General features: G+C 38.7%; 1 protein-coding gene across 2 annotated transcripts in view; it reads right to left on the reverse strand.

Annotated features, from left to right (window-relative positions):
* Positions 1–15,348, reverse strand: part of LOC149445200 (tolloid-like protein 1) — a 204,234-nt gene that overhangs the window by 59,505 nt on the left and 129,381 nt on the right. For both annotated transcript variants that reach the window (XM_089654090.1, XM_089654091.1), the window contains exons 8-9: positions 7,381–7,505; positions 4,822–4,937 (exon numbers count right to left, since the gene is read on the reverse strand). In XM_089654090.1, the coding sequence (XP_089510216.1) occupies positions 4,822–4,937; positions 7,381–7,505 (241 nt within the window). The remainder of the gene's footprint in view (positions 1–4,821; positions 4,938–7,380; positions 7,506–15,348) is intronic.

Consider the following 15,348-nt stretch of genomic DNA (forward strand, 5'->3'; position numbering starts at 1 on the left):
TTCCCTCCTTATATACACAGGTTTATTGCCATACATTACAAGAGGGAGATAGAAGAGGTGTGTAATGTGAAATCTCATTACATCTATTTGCATTATGTAGCAGTAGTGATTGCTGAGCCTGACAGATCAGGAGAAAGCACTGCTTTGAATCTCCATTGTAAATAATTAGACACAGGATGTCAGATTAGTTAGCACAGAATTGGCCTCGTAAGCAAATTCTGCCACTGCATTATAGCATCAGTTAATGTAACTTGTGTGCATCTCATTGACCTTGACAGCACAAATGCTGTTCAGATTACCTAAAGTGAATATAGAGTGTTTTTGTATATGTTGATTTAACAAGGAATTATTAAACTCAGGCGTAGGAACACACCTTTTTTCCATTACCTAGTTCATAAAAGCTTGTATAAGTTTTAAAATTAGATAGAAGCAGCCAACAAGTGAACAGGCAATGTAAGAAAAAAAGGAAGCAAAATAAAATATATAGAAAACCAGTTTATAAACTTGTTAACATTGTTGGACAAAACTCATCATAGTATTTAGATATAATGCTTCAATAGTTCAATGTACAGCGCACAGTTGCAGCTAGGATAATATCAAAATGAAAATTTTGTAACAGAATTATGAAAAATCGTTCTAACAGTAATGTTTATCATCTGTGTATGTGAAGATCTGTGTGGGAGAAATAAATTAATATAACCATAAATCAAATTTAACAGTAAGGCTAGGTTCACACGGCTCTGTGCAAGTACATTTATGTGGACACAGCAGCACATTTATTTGATTCATCTGGTGTACCTGCTGGAAACACAGAGAAAAGGTTTTTCATGTTTACTTCCCTTTCTCGAAATGCAGCACAGCGAACCACATGGTGCTGTGAAACCATACAGTTTTCAGACGTGTGGGGGTTCCATTAAGAATGTATGGCACTCACGTGCATCTGCTAAAGAGCAGCCCACTCTGGATGCTTGTGCTGGGATACATGTGATTTATCCACGCTCCCACACCTGCAATAGTGTGAACCTAGGCCAAAGCAAATACTGTACTATCTAGACCTACTCTGCTGATGCTCATTGCTTGATGGGGTAGCCACTTTGTTGTTTACACATTCTTTACTTAAAAATTCTGTGAATGTTCGCCTTCAATTATCTAATCATATGAAAAGCTAATTCCTGTTCACTGTGAATACACAATCGTGCAAATGCTTTTCACATGATTGGATAACTGAAATGAATGTTCACCAAATTTTTGGTGTGAAGATTTTCAACTCCTTTAGTAAATCAGCCCGTATATTATATATATATATATATATATATATATATATATATATATATATATATAAAATATGAATTGTAATTGATTTGAACTATAAAAAGTATGTGAAAATGAATACATATCAAATATGCTTACTCTATTATAGGTACAAAATGGTGACTTGGATTTCGTAATAGTAACCTTATTTTATCTAAGCACCAAAATACATTTAAGGATACAAAAAGGTCCATTAAGAAAAATAAACAATGAAAAATAATCAAACACAAACCATTTTTCCTTGATGTTGGTTCTTTATATGGTAAAGATTGTAATCTAAATAATCCGTTTTTCTTAAAAACGCAAAAGGTTTGATTTTACACAAACACATTGGCATGTTTAATACAGACTTGTTTCTGTATAGACACATCAGAATACATCTGTATCCACATTGTGTGGGAAATTTGTCTGTAGCTCAAAGTTTGAGACAATAGTGTTTGAGTATATCAGTCTTGTGTTCTAATAAGCATGTAGCATAAAACAAATGCAGCAGAGTTTCAGCACCTCATTCTACTAGTCTGTGGAGTCTGTATAAAGATTGTTTTTTTTACTCTAAAGAACTTGAATATACTTCTGTGCACACACACTGCTCAAAAAAATTAAAAGAACACTTTTTAATCAAAGTATAGCATTAAGTCATTTAAACTTCTGGGATATTGATCTGGTCAGTTAAGTAGCAGAGGGGGTTGTTAATCAGTTTCAGCTGCTTTGGTGTTATTGAAATTAACCACTAGATGGGGAACAATGAGATGACCCCCAAAACAGGAATAGTTTTACAGGAGGAGACCACTGACATTTTTTTCTTACTCATCTTTTCTGACTGTTTTTCACTAGGTTTGGATTTGACTAGGGTCAGTGTCACTACTGGCAGTGTGAGGCAATACCTGGACCCTACAGAGGTTACACAGGCATTCCAACTCCTCCAGGATGGCACATCAATACTTACCATTGCTAGAAGGTTTGCTGTGTCTCCCAGCACAGTCTCAAGAGCATGCAGGAGATTCTAGGAGACAGACAGTTACTCTAGGAGAGCGATACAGGGCCGTAGAAGGTTGTTAACGCATCAGCAGGACTGGTATCTGCTCCTTTGTGGAAAGAGGAAAAGGATGAGCACTGCCAGAGCCCTATAAAATGACCTCCAGCAGGCCACTGGTGTGATTGTCTCTGACCAAACAATCAGAAACAGACTTCATACGCTTGGCCTGAAGGCCCGAGGTCCTCTAGTGGGCCGTAAGCTCACTGCCCGGCACCATAGCGCTCGATTGGCATTTGCCATTGAACACCAGAATTGGCAGGACCGCCACTGATGCCCTGTGCTTTTCATAGATGAGAGCAGATTCACCCTGAGCACATGTGACAGACATGAAAGGGTCTGGAGAAGCCGTGGACAAGGTTATGCTGCCTGTAAAATCGTTCAGCATGACCGTTTTGCTGGTGGGTCAGTGGTGGTCTGGGGAGGCAAATCCATGGAGGGATGCACAGACCTCTACAGGATTGACAATGGCACCCTGACTGCCATTAAGTATCAGGATTAAATCCTTGAACCCATTATTAGACCCCATGGTAGTGCAGTGGGTCCTGTGTTCCTCCTGGTGCACGACAATGTCCAGCCTCATGTGGCAAGAGTATGAAGGAAGTTCCTGGAGGATGAAGAAATTGATACCACTGAATGGTCCTCACGCTCGCCTGACCTAAATCCAACAGAACACCTCTGGGTTATCATGTTTCGGTCCATCCAACGCTCCCAGGTTACACCTCAAACAGTCCAGGAGCTCAGTGATGCCCTGATCCAGATACGGGAGGCATACCCTAGGATCCCATCCATCATTTCATTAGGAGCATGCCCCGACATTGTCAGGCATGCATACAAGAACGTGGGGGCCATACAAACTACTGAGTACCATTTTGAGTTGCTGCAATGAAATTTCAGCAAAATGGACTAGCCTGCTGCATAATTTTTTCTCTTTGATTTTTGAGGTATCTTTGAATTCAGTCCCCTGTATGTTGATAATTTTCATTTCCATCAAATGATGGGGCATCCTTACGTTCCTATCACATTACCCAGTCCATATCAGTATAGATATCCAGCATGATATTTTCCCCACTGAGATCTGATGTGTTTTCAAAGTGTTCCTTTAATTTTTGTGAGCAGTGTGTATACCAAACTTGCCATTTCCATAAAACCCACTATGTAAAATATGGGACAATTCTAATACTTAGAAATATGCAAAGTGTTACTCCTGTGCTACCTGCAATAGTGTTTGCAAACAAATCCGGTGGATGAATTTGATGTAAACAGCTGCTAGCATCAAAATTGTGTTCCCACAATCTAGCTGTGAACTCAAATAAAATAATGAAATGCTGTGTTGCTAAAAAAAAATTAACATTTTGTGTGGTTTGCATCACTAACATCTAATAACATGTATATGTACCATCAACCTAAATATGCTGATGGAAAAATAATAAAGAAAATTTAAATATAAGTATTTGAAGTGCATACATCAACGTATAAATGCTATAAAAAACATATATTAAGTGCTTCTTATATATTACTATCCAACTGCTTCTCACAATGTCTAGTAAATCCAAATGTCCCTATTTAAATGTCCATACAGTTCAGGAACTTGTGATAGACACAGAAACTCTTATGCAAAGTATCCCTTTTAGATAGTGAGTGCTCCATTGATTTAGGTTGTGCCACCTCAGTGCTCACAGAACTGACACCTTCAGTATAATATCAATGCGCCTGTAAGGATTCACACACTGAGGTTCCTCAGCTGGGTTGATCCTCCAACGCCTTCTGTCCACTAGGCACTTCTTCCCAGTGACTCCACCTTATTAAGGAAAATGTCCCTTTAAAATTCCCAGGGGACATTTTATTTCACAGGGGAATGTTTCCTTATATTAGTGAATGAGGTGTAGTTGTGCTGACTTCCATCATTCAATCATCTGCAAGCAAAAATACTGTTTTTCCTTGTACGTGATTGGGTATTCTTTGCAAAGTTAATTTTCATCACATTCCCTAAGTGAAGGGAAATTTATTTTGCAAAGTGAATAGCCTATCTGCCTTTAGTAATTTAACCCCACTGTGTTCATTCTTCTACCTGGACTGAAAACATTTTTTTCTGTAATTTAATGTCATGAAGGTGCAAATATCACAATGCTGCATACAGTGGATGAAACTTTCCTTTTATAAGACAAGTGTTACACAATTGATTTATGGGTCACATAAAGAAAAGCTGTAGAGGAATACGCTAAGTTTGTAGTAAAGTCATAACTGTTATTTTTATACTCTAGCTCATCCATTATCAAGACAGTAAATTACTATTTTAGAGACCATTTAGAAGTAGACAGAGAAGAAGATCAAAAATATTTACAGGGATTTTGATGTGGTACTTCTGCAAATAAAGTGCAGGTTTTGAGCTAAGAACACATGGTTATAAGTCACAAGAGAGATGAAAAGATAAGATAAACATTTACTCTGTCAAAATCGCATTAAGGAATGATTACCTTCTCTCCAGGGGTCACGGAAATTCTCCAAATGCAGTGTGTGTATGAAGGATAACCATTTGGAAATCCAGGAGATGAGAAATTGCCTGTGGAATCTTGTAATGTTTCTCCACAAGCTGCAAGACATACAGTACAAAGGTGATTACAATATTAAGTCACAATGAAAAACTAGTATGTAGATGACAGGAAAAAAAATTCAAAATGAGTCAAGCCAGTTATGTCCTTATTCGTAGAAAAAATAATGCATGAAAAATTCAGAGGCCAATAACCATCTCCCTGCCCCTATGTGGCAGTGCTTGGTGTCTGAGCAATCAAACAGCAAGAACCAGCACAGTGAGAAAGTTGATAAACGAAAAAAGGCATAAGGTACTCCATTCCCAAAGTTTGGTTGTATTGACACCACATGGGTTGCATTTACAAATATTTTTTAATCCCGTCTATATACTGTCTTCTTTGACTATCTTAGACATCTACTTGTGAGTAGATGTTTTCCACTTTTTAGTGGTTTCTGGTCCATCTATGTAATTAAGTAGCTATCCTTCCTTAATTGGGCTCCATATATTGCATCTTAACTTTGAAAGTACCCCATTTAATTAGGGATGTGGAACTTATTGAAATGAAGACCACACGCCTAAGGGCTACAATGCATAGGTATAACCAGGTTTGGAAGTCTCATCCTAGAGGATCTCTTGATCTGCTTTGGATAACCTGACACTTAAAAGAAGTCTCATCCTAGAGGATCTCTTGATCTGCTTTGGATAACCTGACTATTAATTTAGTGTTCGGGCCTAGGATACGGGGAGACATGGATTCACCTCTTCTCTTCTTTCTTTCTCTTTTAATTTATTTAGTTTGTTACATAGCCATATTGTTTACCCAATGTCTCACAATGTTAACTGGGATGGTATCTTACACGGTACCCCGATAGTCTCAGTAGATGCATACAATATTTTTAGTTACATCAGTCTACTTTAGTATCAGATCATATATGAGAATGTCTAACATGTTTTACTCTGACTTTACATGGAACTCTATTGTTTCCTGACAACCGGATCATTGTAACCTGCTGTTCAGCCTTGCTGCTGTTGAGCTATGTACATGGTTTCTTACTTCTGTATTGAAAAATGTTCAATAAAGATAGTTATTTATAAAAAAAGAAAGTACCCAATTTACACTGACTATCAACTACACTGAATAAATATCAATGCAGTGCTCCCTATTTGCAAAAAAAAGGTGCTGCCCTAAACCCTTTCTGTAAAGTCAATGATAAGTATCTATGTAAATGTGCAATTCCATAAAATAAGAAAAACAATAAATGTCAACAAATCATATACAGTATGAGTGAATAAACATACAATACACCTGTGTCTCAAAATAAAATCTAGGGTGCAAAAATTAGGTTATACACAATTGTGATAAATATGCTCTCTGTTTCCTGTAGCCAGCAGGATTAAGTAACTCACAAAATGAAAAGCCATGAAAATTGTCTGGGTGATGTATATATTTGTAAAATGATTAATCCTCTCATTCCTGCTATTTCAGATATAGATGGTCCTGGTTGAAATTAATCAAGTACTACCATCAAAGCTCTCCCCAGCTCAGCCTCCCAAGTCGTCTGTGCCTACTGCTGCAGCAGGGAGTATTTCAGGAACCATGCTGTATTTTCCTTAATATTAAATAACTGAAAAATTCAGGACATGTGAGAAAGACCTTTCTGGCGCTCTGACAGGTGTTTTGGCAGCTCAGTGATTTAACATTATTAATTTTAGGCAAACTGCTCCTTTAAATGTTTTAACAAAATATATGCCTACACCAAAATTCCCAAAAAATAATTCATATAACAACTCCCTGTGCTTTCTTTCATACTTATACAGAATTAGTACATTTAGGTTTACATAGTCAAGAATGACAATTCAGATCTAAAAGCAAAAAGCTATTTCCGCATACAGATATATTTAATAGAACCACTGTCACACAGAATATGAGCTTATTGCCAGAGAAGATATGAAGATAAACTTTGTGAGCACGTCAGCTGCCATTCTCATACCCAATAAGAATTATTAATTCAACATGAATGCACCAAGCTGCATAACAAAATGACAGATATGTGGATTTTAATCCAATGGATTTTATAGCCAAAATGGCATGTTACATCTCATCTAGAAACCGTGTTAATTCATTTATTATAGTGCATACATAACAGTAACTTTAGAGAGTTAACTACTTACATGGGTACTATGACTGCTGACTGTATTTATTTTGGAGACATACCAAAATGGCAGACCTGGGAGGGCTCATTTCTCTTTAGTTATCAGGATTTAGATAAAGAGGCTCTGCGTGTAAAATCATGCTGCCTTTTTACACTAGTAAAGTAGAATAAAAGCTGATAAGTGAAATGCTAGCAAAGGTTACATGATATTAGGGCGTGCTCATTTGGCTGACAATTCCAAATCTTTTAAGCTTGCTGTCACATTTCCCATTCCTCCACCTCTGAACTCTGGCAGCATTGAATTAAGCTACTGAAGTATTTTTGCTGAACAATACACAGTTTTGCAGTACCTGGACATCTATAGAGCTTCCTTGCCTGTGCAATATCTCCTTTACTGAGACGTGTTCGTTGACCTATAGGAGGCCTCACACCATTTTCATCGCGGGATGGAAGAATTGTATCCAGAAACATACCCCTAAAATATGATACACACACAAAAAGAATCATCAGTTCTATTACACTCACATCATATACACTTGGCTTTAAATTGTACTTGTTTGCTTCATGTTTATCAGTGTGTGTTTGAGGCAAACATATATATAAAACATCAAACACGCAACCAGTTCACCTATAAAGCTGCACAAACATATGACTCCTGGACACTGTACAACTATAAACAGTATATGCAGACATGGACTTTGTGTGGACATATAGAAGAGAAACTGAGTACTGTAAAAACAACTTTGTTATGTACCATTAAAAATCTATTACACAACATTAAAAATCACTCTCCACATAGGGGTTCACAACATGCAAAGATTCTGATTAACGTTCCCATGTGACCTCAATGTATTTTGGGAATCCTTCTTTGAGGCGCACATGTAATGGAATCAGCACACTGAAACCCACTCCTAATGTTTAATAGAGTAATATCACTCAGTAGGGTAGACTGTAATTCATAGCATGTGCAATAGACTGGGGGTTCAGTCGCAGATGGGGGCATTTTTCCTGTGTGAGTGCATTTCCTGCTGGAGTACAGAACAGCAGTTGAACACAGCAGTGCATTTTCTGCTGGAGTGCAAAAGAGCAGTTGAACACAGCAGTTTAACTAAAGCGGGATAACTCAAGCAGCAGGAAGATACAACAAATAACTCTACTGCACGCTGGATGGACAGCAAGCAAACACCCTGGGAAAGATCTCCTACAATCTTGATTGCCACTCCATGTAACTTTTAATATGCCCACTCTACTCCTCCTTTTTATATTACTATTCTCCATTCTCAAAATTTCATTTCTTTACTCCTCTGCTCCACCCCAAAGCTAATACATATCACCCTCACTTTTACCATCTCCCTACTACTGCTCCCATCACATTCTGCTGATACTTTACTCACCTGCTAACACAAACACCAGGACAGGAAGGCATGTGCACTCATATACATCCCGCTCCCATCTTACTTTCCTTACCCTCCTTCTTCTCCTAATCTCTGGGGATATCTTCCAGTTTCCCACCCTTACACCAGCCACCCTCCTTCCTCCAGGAATAGCTGCAATTCACTCAATTTGATCTCAGTCCACATGCTCTGGAAAACCCACTCTGTCTGTAGTAAGCTCACTTCTGTCCATGACCTTTTTGTCTCCCACTCCTTTAACCTACTAGCAATTACAAAAACCTGACTTCAAGCATCAGATTCTGCTTCTTCTGCTGTACTTTCCTATGGAGGCCTTCTTTGGACTCACTCACCCAGACCCAATGGTCGGAAAGGAGATGGAGTTGGTTTGCTGCTATCCCCACTGAGCACCTTTCAAGTCCTGCCTAACCCTCCCTCTCTATTCTTCTCTTCTTTGGAGACTCGCTGCATTCTGATGTTTTCTCCCATTTCTCTGAGGATTGCCATGATCTAACAGTCTCCTGGACCGGTGCTGCGCTTTCTGGATGACTTCTCTGCTTGGCTACCCTACTTTCTATTCTCTGAAATACCCACTATTATTCTTGGAGATTTTAACATCCCCATTACTGTGAACAACCCAGCTACATCCCAACTCTTCAACCTAACCTCATCTTTGGCCTTAACATAATGGATAGAGCCCTCCACTCACTCTGATGGGAATACACTGGACCTTGTTTTCTCCTATCTTTGCACTTCCTACAACCTCACAAACACCTCCTTTCCTCTCTCTGATCACAATCTCATCACCTTCACAGTGTCCTCATCTTCAAACACTTATCCCTCCAAGCAGCAAACAATTACCCGTAGAAACCTTCACTTAAACCCTTGTCTTTTCCACTCTGCAACTGACTGCCTTTATGACAGAATCTCTCCCTTGTTTTGCCCTGACCTGGCCACTGCTGTCTAAAACAGTTCACTTTCATCCACATTAGACTCACTTGCTCCTCTAACTACACAAAGTATCAGGCCCTGACCATTACAAATGTGGCAGACTGACAACACCAGAAATCTTAAGATACATAGTTGTGCACTGGAGCAATTGTGGTGTAAAACCAAATTTCAGCAAGCATTCACCCTATATAAATCTGCTTTCTTGACATACAATCCTCCCTCCATGCTGCCAAACAAGCCTACTTTGTCACTCTTTTTAATACCTTGTCATATATTCCTCGTTGCCTCTTCTCTACTTTTAACTCTCTACTTTCTCCACCTGCACCTCCACCCAGTAACTCATTCACTGCTTTCGAGATTGCAAATCATTTCAAAAACAAGATTGATGCAATTCGTAGAGGCATTGCCACTACACAGACATCTATCCCACTTAGCATACCTTGTACTAAACCTCGGTCAACACTTTCCTCTTTTGACCTTGCTACTACTGAAAAGGTCATTAAACTTTTCACAGAAGCCTGCCTCACCACCTGCCCCCTGGATCCTGTCCCCTCTCATCTACTACGGTCACCCTCTGCTTCTGTCCTATGCTTCCTCACTCATATTTTGAATCTCTCCCTCTCTATTGGCAGCTTCCCCACCCCTCTAAAGCATGCACAGATCACTCCCATACTTAAAAAGCCCTTGCTGGACCCCACCAACCTGAAAAACTTAAGACCCATCTCCCTGATCCCATTTACCTCTAAACTCTTAGAACGCTTAGTCTACAATCACCTGAGCTCCTACCTCACTGACAACAACATTCTTGAGCCCTTACAGTCCGGCTTTTGCTCACTCCACTCCACTTAAACTGCCCTACTAAAACTCACTAATGATTTCCTAACTACTAAAACTAATGGTCACTACTCCATACTCTTACTACTTGACCTCTCTGTGGCTTTTGATACTGTTGTCCTTACCCTCCTCCTCAAAAAACTCCACTCTCTTGGCCTCCAAGACTCTGCTGTCTCCTGGTTCTCCTCCTACCTATCATCAGGCGTCACATGTTGTGACGTAACGCGTTTGGTGTGCCGATGATGTCAAGCCACAAACCAGAAGTCTACGTGCTGCCATTTTGCAAGTGGGATTACAGCATCTAAACAATCTGGAGCACTGTATAGTGAGTTTTTTTACACTGTGGTGTCCCAGGAGGACACATTTTAATGTGAGTGGATATATATATTTTTAATAAAGGCTATTTTTGGTTGTACATACTACACAATATTCAGAATTTCTTTACATGATTATGCAGTGGATTGGATCTATACAAAGTGTTGGCAAAGAGTTGGCAAAGAGTGGGAAGACTTTGTACCATATATACCTGCCCAGGTTAAAAGGGAAAAGTGTAGTTTGATCTGTCACTATGGGTCAAACTTTGAGGTGAGCACATAAGTGTGTCGGAGGTGGAGGAGCACAAAGGGGTGATACAGTAGCACTGTACACTTGAATATAGTGGTGTGATTAAACCTGTTTACACAAAGTTATCATGGAATACATGGGACTTTTCATCACGATTTATGTTGTATAAAGTCTCACGATTTATGTTGTATAAAGTCTCACAAGCACTGTGGATATTACAGATTATATGTGCGTCTATATATATATATATCCATTGGAATATATGATCATGAAGTATGTTTGATCATTAAGTATTCCATGTTTATTTGTTGGCTGCATTTTTTCATTATTTATTTTGTCATATGTGGGAACACATTACATACTAGCTGCACAATTATAAGGAAGTACCTATTGCACTGAAGTTATTTTTCTATAATTTTTAATGTTGTGTAATAGATTCTTAATGGTACATAACAAAGTTTTTTTTTTACAGTACTCCGTTTCAATTCTATATGTCCACACAAAGTCCATGACTACATATTCTGTATATAGTTATACATGATTTGCTGGGGCGTGGACATGTAGCACGCGCAGTCTGGGTTCTTCCCCACTATTGACTCCTGAATACTGTATTTACAGTATTTGCAACTAATAAATCATAGCTCCTTTCTCTGAGTCCAGTATACTGTAAATTAAACTGAGTGGAACTACTGTAGCTCCTCTATTTATCTCATGTTCCTTTCTTAACTTGGGTTTCAAATTTATCTTTTTCTGATTTTGCAAGTACAGAACACCTGTTCTCACGCAAGACAAAAAGAGGTACTGTATGAAAAAAATCTTTGGATCTTTGGGCTGACCTGTTCAGGCCTTGTGGTACTTTTTTGTATTATTATCCTAATTAGGTAGAGCTTCACTTTTGAAAGTCCTCATAAGGTCACACAAGGCTGAAATCAGAAAGTAGGAGAAGAGAATAAGGGATGCGAAGGAAAAAGCAACATATCTTTGGTTTGTTCAGACAGCAGATAAGGTTGTGTTGGATATCCAGGACTTCATAGTCCCAGGTGTACACCATCTGTGCCCACACAATAGCCTGAAGCAGAAAAAGAATACCAAACTTGCAAAATCCAGTCACATAAACAATTTGTCAGCTTTTGTGAATGTGCGGTTTTTAATGTTTTTCGTGTTGCCCCAGAGGAATTCATACATAGATACTGGAGAAAAGGAAACATTTCGAATTGCAATCAGTCAGATATAATCTTCTATTTTAACCCCTTCTCACCATCCGTATGGACATATGTGGCATCACGGAAGTGAGTCTTTTCTATCTCTCACTGTGCTGGGAGTGCATCACACAGTGCATGCCAGCACAGAGACCGAGCTCTCAGCGACTGCAGGTTTCCTGGTCCTGGGTCACCTGATCACTGTGATAGCCTTGATTGGCTATCACAGTAATCAGTTACTGTGAGCCCGTCCCTGTGTTTACTTCTTTTTCTGAATGAAGAGAAAGATATATTGTAGCTTTCTCTTCTAGCAGGAGAGGAAGATATGCACAAACAAAAGTGTGTAAAAAAAATAATAATTAAAAATAAAGAATAAAAAATAAAGAACAAAATAAAGAAAACAATATCAAGATCAAGGTTTGCCAGAGTTAGTGTTAGGGTCAAGGTCAGGGACAAAGGTCATGGTCAGGAAATTTTTGGTAGAATAAAAAAGAAAAATTAAATTAGAATCAGTGTTAGTTAGTATCAGTGTCAGTGTGTTTTAGGCAGGATAAAAAAAATGTAAAATGCACACCATCATTTCTGGGCCCTACTACGGGTACAAAAAACAACTAACATACATAGGTGTAGTATCGTTGCAATTGTCAGAAGCAGGAACATTTATTTTGGGTTGTTCTTTGGTGGTAAATCATAGTAATAGCAAGAAATATTCAGCTAAATTAAAAAAAAATGTTTTTCTTACTATTTTGGGCCAGTTTTCTTTTGATAAGAAAAAAAATCAAGAGATATCCATTACCATTAGCCACCAAAAGAAAACCCAATTTGTCCAGAAAAAAACAAGGTATAATCCACCTGGATACAGAAAGTAGTTGTGACGACATGTACAATTTTACTAACACATGTCAAAGTTGCAAAATTGTGCTTAGGCATCAACATTTGTTTTACCCTTAGGCGGGAAGGGGTTAAATCTACACTTAAAAATAAGAGGTTGAATCTGATGAGCTGCTATGAGAAACAAATACACCATTTATAAATGGTAAAAGGATTGATTAACAATATTTATCATCAAGAAGCTCCTGGGTGTTTTTAAAGCGCAGCAAGAGGGAGCAAGAACAGGTGAGTGTTCTATGTAAACTGCACTTACCATCATGTTGCCAATCACCTACTCCAAATCTGTTCCGCTTTCTATGCTTGTAATGGCAAATTAAGTTACCCTCTATTAGAGGGGTACAAATGATTTAACGTACTTAGTATGACATCACAATTAATCACTTTTTTTTAAGTGTAAACAATGGAAGATGATGTCTGAATTGTCTTATTAAATACGTGGTATAGTACTACCCCTTTGTTCACATAGCCCAGGGATGGGCAAACTTTTTGACTTGAGGGCCGCAATGGGTTCATATATTGGACCCGGGGGCCGGACCAAGAGTAGATGAATGATGTGCATGTGTCATCCATAGTAAGTATAGTAATATTCCCCCATAGTAAGCATAGTAATTAATCCCCCATATAGTAATTCATCCCCCATAGTAATTCATCCCCCATATAGTAATTCATCCCCCCTATAGTAATTCATCCCCCCTATAGTAATTCATCCCCCATATAGTAATTCATCCCCCATAGTAATTCATCCCCCATATAGTAATTCATCCCCCATAGTAATTCATCCCCCATAGCAATTCATCCCCCATATAGTAATTCATCCCTCATAGTAATTCATTCCCCATATAGTAATTCATCCCCCATAGTAATTCATCCCCCACAGTAATTCATCCCTCATAGTAATTCATCCCCCATATAGTAATTCATCCCCCATATAGTAATTCATCCCCCATAGTAATTCATCCCCCACAGTAATTCATCCCCCATAGTAATTCATCCCCCATATAGTAATTCATCCCCCATAGTAATTCATCCCCCATATAGTAATTCATCCCCCATATAGTAATTCATCCCCCATCCCCCATATAGTAATTCATCCCCCATATAGTAATTCATCCCCCATAGTAATTCATCCCCCATAGTAATTCATCCCCCATATAGTAATTCATCCCCCATAGTAATTCACCCCCCATAGTAATTCATCCCCCCTATAGTAATTCATCCCCCATATTAATTCATCCCCCATATTAAGTCCCCAAGTCCCCCCTGTGTCAATTCACTTACCTTTGCTCCGTGCGTTCCTCTCGCTGTGTTCCCGCGCCGTTCCGGTGTAGCATGAAAATCTGTCTCCTATGAGGATCTGTCCCCCTCGACGTATCTGCGCATGTGCCAGTTTCAGGCATTAGCAGCCGATCTGCGATCTCCGGCACATGCGCAGATATGTCGAGGGGGACAGATCCTCATAGGAGACAGATTTTCATGCTACACCGGTCTTCAGGGCGGACGGTGAGAGGAGCCTAGCTCCGCGGGCCGGATTAAAAGGTCCGCCGGGCCGTATACGGCCCGCGGGCCGTAGTTTGCCCATTGCTGACATAGCCCCTAGTTGTAACATTATTATAATACAGAATAAAGAAGATTGCTAAATTTGTGTTTTGGTTTTCCTTTTATGTATGAAGTTTTGAGTAAAAGTTTATAGGAGTGTAGGGAAAACTGATACAGTATGTGGGCTGCCATTGCTGTTTTGTTTCCTGAAACTGCTGTGTCAGTCCACATATAGACACTTTCAGCTTGTGAAATTGTTGTCTCCAGAATGTAGTGTGCTTAAATGGAAATAATTTTTATTCAGATATAGAATAATAAATGATTTTAATAATGATGATAATGTGATATAAATGATGGGGATGTCAAAAGAAAATAAACCTTGGACAGTCCTGAACCTGAAACCTGACAGACATGGGAATTTTCGGAAAGTCCTTACTGTTCATACCATAAGGGGACATTGGAAGAAACTTTACAAAATCTTAATGCTCATGAGGCACTTGTACAATCGTCCATCTTGGTCAATTAGCATCCATGTACATACAGTAGCTCTTAGCGTTAAAATTCAGCAGATGCTGAATTTTGTCTAAAGATGTTCTGCATGTGTATGGGCAATTTGTAAATGAGTTTTAAATACAGACATTGGTTTTAAACATTGGTATCGGTGCATTTTATACTACTTTAGCTACATTGGAATAAACATATCACAGTTAAAACAATCTACATTTTTAGGGTTGTTAAGTAGCTGTCAAGTTGCAGCAATTACATTGCAGGTGTACTGCTTGTCAACAATCTATCAGGAAACACCTTAGCATTTGCATAGGATTTTTAGGATTATGGTAAGGCCTATTTTAGACTTTAAGAATCTAGCATAATCTTGATGTATATGTACAAAGATCCATACTTAAATGCAGACAAAACTGTAATTATGCTGCTATTGATGCAACTATTTATA

The sequence above is a fragment of the Staurois parvus genome, unplaced genomic scaffold, assembly GCF_062004578.1.
Source record: "Staurois parvus isolate SC_StPar_1 unplaced genomic scaffold, SC_StPar_1.0 ptg000743l, whole genome shotgun sequence".
NCBI lineage: Eukaryota > Metazoa > Chordata > Amphibia > Anura > Ranidae > Staurois > Staurois parvus.